At 48.1% G+C, this 9,129-nt stretch overlaps 1 protein-coding gene across 2 annotated transcripts in view; it reads left to right on the forward strand.

The window, feature by feature from the left end:
* slc15a4 (solute carrier family 15 member 4) overlaps positions 1–8,797 on the forward strand; it is a 36,769-nt gene extending 27,972 nt beyond the window's left edge. For both annotated transcript variants that reach the window (XM_035536037.1, XM_035536038.1), the window contains one exon: positions 6,098–8,797. In XM_035536037.1, coding sequence (XP_035391930.1) covers positions 6,098–6,249 — 152 coding nt within the window. In that variant the 3' untranslated portion in view covers positions 6,250–8,797. The remainder of the gene's footprint in view (positions 1–6,097) is intronic.
* Positions 8,798–9,129: the final 332 nt, after the last annotated feature.

A 9,129-nucleotide genomic window follows, 5' to 3' on the forward strand; every position in this document is an offset into this window, starting at 1 on the left:
GGTCTGTCAGTATGCGTTTGTGTCAGGCTGTGGGAGAGTGTGTGGGTGGGAGAGTGGGTGTGTGTGTCGGTCTGTGGGAGAGTGTGTGTGTGTGTGTGTCAGTCTGTGGGAGAGTGAGTGTGTGTGTGTGTCAGTCTGTGGGAGAGTGTGTGTGTGTGTGTGTGTGTCAGTGGGAGAGTGAGTGTGTGTGTGTGTGTGTGTGTCGGTCTGTCAGTATGCGTTTGTGTCAGGCTGTGGGAGAGTGTGTGGGTGGGAGAGTGGGTGTGTGTGTCGGTCTGTGGGAGAGTGTGTGTGTGTGTGTGTGTCAGTCTGTGGGAGAGTGAGTGTGTGTGTGTGTCAGTCTGTGGGAGAGTGAGTGTGTGTGTGTGTCAGTCTGTGGGAGAGTGTGTGTGTGTGTGTGTGTGTGTCAGTCTGTGGGAGAGTGAGTGTGTGTGTGTGTGTGTGTGTGTGTCAGTCTGTGGGAGAGTGAGTGTGTGTGTGTGTGTGTGTCAGTCTGTGGGAGAGTGAGTGTGTGTGTGTGTGTGTGTGTGTCAGTCTGTGGGAGAGTGAGTGTGTGTGTGTGTGTGTGTGTCAGTCTGTGGGAGAGTGAGTGAGTGTGTGTGTGTGTCAGTCTGTGGGAGAGTGAGTGTGTGTGTGTGTCAGTCTGTGGGAGAGTGAGTGTGTGTGTGTGTGTGTGTGTGTGTGTGTGTGTGTGTGTGTGTGTGTGTGTGTGTGTTTTCCTGTTCATTTTTCTTTAGTAAGCATTATGTTCCAGTAAGTAAACATTCTCATCATAAAACACACACACACACATATATACTCCTACACCCGTACACACACGCGCATACTCCTACACACACACACACACACACACACACACCTCCCCCCACATACACCCACACACACTCCTGGTCGATGCTAATGGCTGTTCCATGAACAGCACACAGAGGCCCACAATCCACTTCTACACACACACGTACACACAGACTTCCAAAACCCACTGCTCCACACCACACTGTGTGCACACACACACACACACGCACAGTCCAGTGCATTTTGAGTATAGCATGTCTCGAGGCACCCCTGCTATGCTCTACAACCCCTCTACACACTCTCTCTCACGCATGCACACACACTCATCTTCCGTTTTTTCCCATGCAGACTCAGTGTGTGTGAGCTCTGCTCCTTCGTGTCCACAGGACATTGGGATTTATCCTGGCACTTGGCGTGTGATGCCTGAAGTGTCGGGGGCGGAGCCAGGGCCTGCCGCGTGAGTGTTGGCTTCCCTGTGGGTGCTGTAGCTGAGACACCAGCAGGTGCACTAACGGCCCAACAGAGCACCTGTAGCCATGCCGCCAATACACCAGAGAGAGAGAGAGAGAGAGAGAGAGAGAGAGAGAGAGGGAGAGAGGGAGAGAGAGAGAGAGAGAGAGATGCATGCTGAGACTAGACTTGTTAGGCATGAAGTAAAGATTACAGAACTTTGCTTAAGCCTTTAATATTGTGGGACTGAACTGTAATGAATCTTGTGTGCTCACCTGACCTTTCCGGAGAGTTCTCTCACTGCGTGGTTCTCCCAGGCCTGGACCGAGCCCGGCGGGTCTCCGGACTGTCTGTTTGACCTTCGTGAATGTGGTGTCTCGACTCCTGGGGGGGCAGGGCCTCCCCACTGCCCATCCAGTACTTACTAACAGGGGTGGTTTGGGGCAGTTTGATGGCTTTGATGGCTGTGCTCCATGAACAGCACACAGAAGCCCACAATCCACTGCTCCCCACACACACTCTCACACACACACACACACACACAGAGACTTCCACAACCCACTGCTCCACGCCACAGCTGTGCAATGTGTGTATATATGTTGGATCCACGTGGTCCTCCTGACTTAGTGGGTGTGATAAATGATGGAGGTGGGACATGGAGTGTTTGGGAGGGGTGGGTGTGGGTGTGACTTGATTCTCTCTAATCTCTACATGAGTGAGACAGTAACCAGTAACCAGTAGAGACCATTGAAGAGCACTATGAGAAAGAGGGATGAATGTTGAGAAAAGAAATGAGTGAGAGGGAGGAAGAGAAGGTGTGTGTGTGTGTGTGTGTGTGTGTGTGTGTGTGTGTGTGTGTGTGCACTGCGGAGCCAGTCTGCCTTCCTCTCTGAGACCCAGACAGGTGTGGAATATTTATGGCTTTGCCTAATGTGTTTTACACCCTGATCCAGCTCTGTCTCCATCTCCGTCTGCGTCTCCAGCTCGCGCTCCAGCTGACATAATTACTTTGCCTGATAGCGCTCGGCCGCCCGTCATGTTGCTAACGAGGGCGCTAGGAGAAGTGCGTGCTCAGGGGAGGGTACTTGGTAAGGGGTTAGGGCTCGGCCATTACAGAACTCCCCACCCAGCACTTTCTCAGCGTCTCGGCGAGACATAAGCACGGTTATTTACGCCGCCTTAGTGCCATGCTCGGCATTTATGGGACGTCTTCGTAAGAGGAATTTCTTTTAGGGAACTCTTAATAAGGATGTGTGATTATTGTTCTCTCAAACTGTACATCACACTGTTACAGTCAGTACATATCATGTGTCTCATTTTCTCCTCCCCGTCTCGTTCTCTCTCTTTTCTGCATCCTATCCTGTCTTTCACTCTCTTATGCCGTCACGCTCTCGCTCTGTTTTGCTCTCACTCTACTCTCGTGCTGTTTCTCCCCCCAGAGGTGATTAAGACCATGAGTGAAGCTGCAGTCAGCGGCATGGGGGTGTGTGTGGGGAGACGGGGTGCTTTTATTGATCTCACACACACACACACACACACACACACACACACACACACACACACACACACACACACACACACACACACACACACACACGCGCGCGCACGCACACACACACGCGCACACACGCACGCGCGCACGCACACACACGCACGCACGCACACGCGCGCACACACATATACACATACATACATACACACACATACACACACACACACACACACACACACATACATACATACACACATACACACACACACACACACGCGCACAAACGCACACGCACATACACACGCACACACACACACATACATACACACGCGCACGTACACGCACGCGCACACGCACGTACACGCAGCACACACACACGCGCGCACGCGCACGCACACACGCACACAGTCTGCCCGCAGGACGAGAGCACATTGCTTTATTTCCTCAGTGTGGTTTTATTCAGCAGGTCAGACAGAGTGGTGGAAGGCCTAGACTCCACACACACAGGAGGTGGAGGTGGAGATGGAGGCAGGAGAGGAACGTAGCTGCAAATATTGGAAGAGGAGAAGGAAAAAAGGTGGAGATGGAGAAGAGAGCAAGGGAGGGGTGGATGGGTGGGTGGGTGGATGGATGGGTGGGTGGGTGGTGGGTGGGTAGATAGATGGATGGATGGGTGGGTGGATGGATTGATTGCTAGAAGGATGGATGGATTGATCGCTGGCTCAGACTTGGGTTGGCCAGGCAGATTAATTAGTTTCTGGACATGTTGATGATTTTATGAAGACAGCCACGAGAACGAGGCAAGAGCAGGGCTGATGGTGACGTCCAGGAGACGTCCCGGCTCACGCCTTACTGAGCAGGGCAACCTCTGCTGGACTCTGCTGGACTCCAGCACTAGTCATGGCTGTTATCACACAGGCTATTCGTTCTTGTCTGAGATGAAGGACGCCTGTTTCTCCCTGTGGTTGGTTGGTTGGTTTGTTTGTTTTTGTTTTATTTAGCAGTTTCTTTCTTCTGCCCTTCAGAACCATGCCCTGCCCCCTCCTGCCCCTTCTGTCTGTAGTGCCCCCTCGCGCCTCCTGTCTGTAGTGCCCCCTCGCTCCTCCTTACTGTCACTGAAGGGAACATGAAAGGTCTTCATTTGCATGAGAGGCTGAGCACTGCCAAGACATCAGCCACCTATAGATAGGCTTCTTCACATTCATCTGCTCTTCATCCCTCTCTCTCTCTCTCTCTCTCTCTCTCTCTCTCTCTCTCTCTCTCTCTCTCTCTCTCTCTCCCTCCCCAGTTCCCTGCCTTTAATCTTCCCCTTTCAAATTTTTCTGATCACAAGTCAAGCATCTCTCCGACACCTGGCTGCTTTGCCGTCAGGTGCACACGTCTTCCGGAGCACCATCGTCACGTCACTGTCCAATCGCAAGTCCAATCCAATGTCCTGATGGCCTGGGAAAGAGCGGGGGAGGGGCGTGTCTTCCGTCTGGAGTGAGTGGTCTGGGTGAATGTGGTTATCCAGCCTGGAGCGCATATCTGCTCGGGCTGCTCTGGGATTGGGTGTGAATGAGACGGAGCAGATTACAGACAAGGTTATTAGTGGATTATTGGATTAGCAGTTGCGTTGGGATTGAAATTGTCTTAATGAGGGGCAGGAGTGCTTGCCCTCACACGTTTTCATCTTGAAGGGGATCCTTTCTTCCGCTCTTCTCTTCACTGCCCTGTCCTTCATCCTTTCATCTCTTCCTCTCTTCTCTTCTTCCCTAGACATTGAGTCTCATGGCCTCCTGGTAGGAGACTAGTTCAGGATGGGAGCTGCTAAGAGCTGCCACAGCTGACTGCCACCGTCACGAGACTGTAGGCAGTAGAATGCCACTAGATTGTAGACTATCAGATATATTGGTTGGGGGGGAATTCCTCATATTTGTGTTTTGTTTTTGTTTTTTTTATTACAGTAATTTAATTATTTCTAAATCAAAAATGCAAATTTGTAATAATTGTGGGTTGATCCCATTTTCTTTGTTCTTTTTTACCTTGTACGGTTCAGTGTGTTTCACAGGCAGCTTCTGGGTGTTACTTTGTGCCTCGTTACGTTGCAGCCACTGCTGATTTCCCTGTGGGATTAATAATGAGGTGTGTGTGTGTGTCTCATCTCTCCCTCCTTGCGTCTCCTGCGTGTGTCTAACCTCCTCCTCTCCACTCACTGCAGTCTCAGTCAGCCGCCGCATGCTCTCACGCGTCTGTCTGATGGATCTCCTGCGATTGGCTGCTTTATGACCGCAGCTCCGAGGTGGTCCAGCAGCTCTTTGGGAGGAAACGCCATCAGCGGCGGCGTTCTCCGTGTTTTATGTGTCTTGCTTCGTGGCCTGGATTATCTTGTGCTGCGGAAGAGGCCTGTTTGGGAGCTATTGATTGGCAGTTTAGCCTGAGTTGTGCCGAGGGGGGGTAGTAAATGTGTTGATATTGTTTTGTGGGGGTTTTTGGGGGCATTCAGGGGCGCCGGGGCGCCATTTGCCTTCTGAAGCTGCAGGGTGGTGAGATTTGCGGGGGAATTGCTCTCTGTGTCGTCGCCGGTCTGGCTTCACGTGGGAGTTCTCCTGCTCCAGGCCCCGCGGTTCCACGACATCAAAGCGGGGCAGGAGACGACGCCCCCCTTCCTCGGTGCAGCGGTTGTGTTGATCTACGACGCAGCATGTGGTGTAATAACACAACCAGGAGAGCATAACAGACGCCAATAACGCTCAGTCCTCAGGAGTCACCGTCATGTAGGGAGGGAGGGCTTGTTCTCCAGCATAGAGGCGAGAAGATGCTATAGGCAACGCATTTAGAGAGCAGTGTGCGCGCGTGGGTTTTTTAAAATGCCTTTTCAGAAACCAAACCTTATTTCCATTATAATTCCATTAATATAAATATTGTATAACTGTCTAATAGAGCTCAGGACCACAGTGGCCTGTGAACTCTTCACACTGACTATTCTGTCCGTGAGCCCATAAAATGAAAAACTCAAATTGAGTTATAGTGTTCCCCAGGAGTGTTCCCCAGGAGTGTTCCCCGGGCTCAGTTCTGGCACTTCCTCTCTGGTCTTCCTCAGCTGTGTTTGGGGACTCTATATAATATATAATCTATATAATATCTACATAATAGTGTCTACATAGATAGGAATGTATATAAAATATCTGTTTATAATAAACTATTGACAGGATAGTTCTGCATTGTTATACCCTAAAGCAGAGGGTGTGTGTGTGTGTGTGTGTGTGTGTGTGTGTATGATTCTATTCCATATTAGAAATTACTCCTTAGAACAGTCAATATAGTTAGAACTGTGTTTTGATCTCTCTCTCTCTCTCTCCCTCTCTCTCTCTCTCTCTCTAGGTAACATAAATGAGTGTACCCTGAACTACTACTTCTTCCTCCTGGCTGGTATTCAGGGACTCACTCTCCTCCTCTTCTTCATTGTGTCTGTGAAATATGACAAGCAGAAAACCAGAATGAGGAGCCACAGGTCGTCCTTCGCCAGCTCATGAAACTGCGGCGCGCACACTCACACACACTCACTCACTCACTCACTCACACACACACACACACACACACACACACACACACACACACACCACACCCTGCATTTGGACAATCTAGTTCCAGGCATCTTGTTTTCTAGAATTTTAAACTTTTTTCCTGTTTTTGTAAAGATGGTTTCTTTTTGGTAATCTCCATTTTTAAATGAACACACTGCTTTGCTCTAAAAGCTTCTAGACTGCGTCTCAGCGCTGTTGGTTTTCGGTTCTGGAGCTCTGAGGAAGACTTCTCCTGAGGGGTGTTGGGTAGGTGGAGTCACAGGCTGGTCTCCACTTACGTAATTGATGGTTTTTAATAAGCGCTGTAATGTCCTACAGGGGAACCACAAATCTTGTCACCTCTAGACCAAAGCATCAAGGTCACAAACTGGTCACGTAACGCTCATAGCCTTGACTCCAGCAGTGGGAGCTCTGACGTCACGGCTGCAGTTTAAAACACTCCAGGATGAGTTCTCTTGGTTCTGACATGTTGTTTTGGGTAAGACAGAACAAAAATGACGTCTTTGATGTAAAACAAACAAACAAAAAGTACGATTCTGCAGGTTGTGGAGCCCAGAATGGTCTGGGCGTCTCTACTGGGTGTGCGTGGACTAGTGCAAAGACCTGCACTCAGTGGGGTTTGTACTGTCTGATAAAACTGGCCAAATCTTTTTTTTTTTAGCAATGATCTACATGCAAGTTTCCTCGTGAGTAGCACTGCAATTAAGGTAACGTGTGGGTGTTTCACCATCACCAGTCTTGGAGTGCTGAGAGGTGTTAGTTTTTCAGCCTGCAGTATTTGCATTGCCTTTTCTCTAGAATGTCTTTTAGCTTCAGAAGTGACACCACGCGCCAATTCAGAGTTGGCGTTGGACCTTCTGCTGAATGTGGGAAGCTGGAGTCATTCTGTTTGCCTCGCAGCAGTGTCCGATTGGGAAACGGGTCATAAATGAACAACTCTGGGTTCTATTTACTTAAAGGTAAACAGAACCACATGAGTAGCTCTGCACAAGCTAACATTTGTTTTGTTGTGGCAATGGATTATCTACCTACACTGTGCATGTGTTTGCTATATGTACGTTGTATCACAACAAATCTTTCTGTAGCTACAATAAGAGCAACAGGAAATATAATGAATTGAGAGCTATAGATGTCACAAGACCTGCAGAACTGTTTTAGGCTGAACAGTGCAACTTGTTTCTCACGGTGCAGCTTTGCACTTCAGGACAGAATGATGCACAGGGATGGTGGAGGTTCTTGTTTCGGGGTCTGGGATGAAACCAGCACAAATGAGGCCCACTCTCACTGAAGAGGTCCCCCTTTAAAGGATATGTTTAGTTTGCTTGTAAAGATTGCTGGTCAGAACACAGAGAGAACATCATTGGAGAAGATCTCACCACATCGCCAGATGAACTCATCATCGCCAGATTAACACACACACATAATCTCCAGATGAACACACACACACACACACACACACATCATCTCCAGATGAACACTTCTTCACTACTTGACTTGAATGTGTTTCTTTACATTCTTGTTTCCCCTTGTGGTCTGCACTGTACACTCTGGGCTATGGAGCTGCTTTACAACTGTAGTTATAACTAATTTAATTTTTTAGCAATAATTATGCATTTTTAACTTAAAAATCATTATTTACTGACTAACATCTTAATGTCTGTGTCATGTTTTTGTTACTGGTACTAGATGAAATATGTCAGCTATAATGTTCTGGTTCCACAATGCATTGGGGCATAAGTTGTGTTTTTTCATGTGTGAATCGGCTACGCTAAGGTACAGGGTAAATGCTAAAGTCTTTGATTTTTTTCCCTCTTTGGCTGATTAATTGCATATCTCTTTTGGCATTGCCGTGCGAGCTGGTAGCTGGACCTGCTTCTCCTTAGGTGTGCGTTTGTAGGAGTTTCTCCAGTGTGTTCTTCAGAAGAGCATACGGTCCGACACCTCGCATAGCTTTTTCACCAGACTAACAGACCCTAATATTTTAAATGGTGTATGCACATATACTAATAATATGCTTAAGAAACAAGTGTGCTATTTTAACTGTTTACAGGCAGTAGCAGGCAGGCATGGAGAGTGCTGGATCATATATTTCTGTAGGACTTTGTAATCGGACTGCTTTGTTCTTGCTAAGCAATTAAAGGCAGCAGGCAGAACTAATCAGTGAAGCGGGTTGGGTGACGTAACACCACGGCAGCACTTTTTTAACTTGAATTTATGTCACTGGCTGCCAGTCGCGTCACAAATTCTCAGGCTGATGCACATTTTTATCTCAGATTATCTTGGCATATTTATTATGATTTAAAAATGTGATGTTTTCCACATGTGATGGTCTAGACACTGTGACTCTTCAGATTCTGATGAAAGCAGTGTGTGAGTGTTTCTGATTCTGACCTTTTCAGATGTAACGGTACGACGCCCTGTTCACCGTGTCTGTGCTGACGCTGATGGCTGGTTTTATCTGATTTATTTTTCTTCATTAAAATTTCACTGAACCTCAGATGCAGCTGCAGGTGAATTGGGGACAAAATAGAACCTGATTTGTTTAAGTGGTTAATTTTCATGAAGCCAAATCCACAAGTTTTGTGTCCATGTGCAGAACCACTGCCTTAATCTGATTAGGGACATATTTCTGTCAGATTAAATCAGAGGGAAAATGAAATTGGCGAATAATCTCCATGCATCTAAAATCCTAATCCACTGAGATCACCAATATCACCAACACCAGCGCTCGCTCTCTCTCTCGCTCTCTCTCTCTCTCTCTCTCGGCCAGTAACAGAAGCAGAACAGGTACCAGCAGATACTCTACAGCCCATGTGAAGTATTTTATGG

Source organism: Electrophorus electricus, chromosome 18 (genome assembly GCF_013358815.1).
Source record: "Electrophorus electricus isolate fEleEle1 chromosome 18, fEleEle1.pri, whole genome shotgun sequence".
Classification (NCBI taxonomy): Eukaryota; Metazoa; Chordata; class Actinopteri; order Gymnotiformes; family Gymnotidae; genus Electrophorus; species Electrophorus electricus.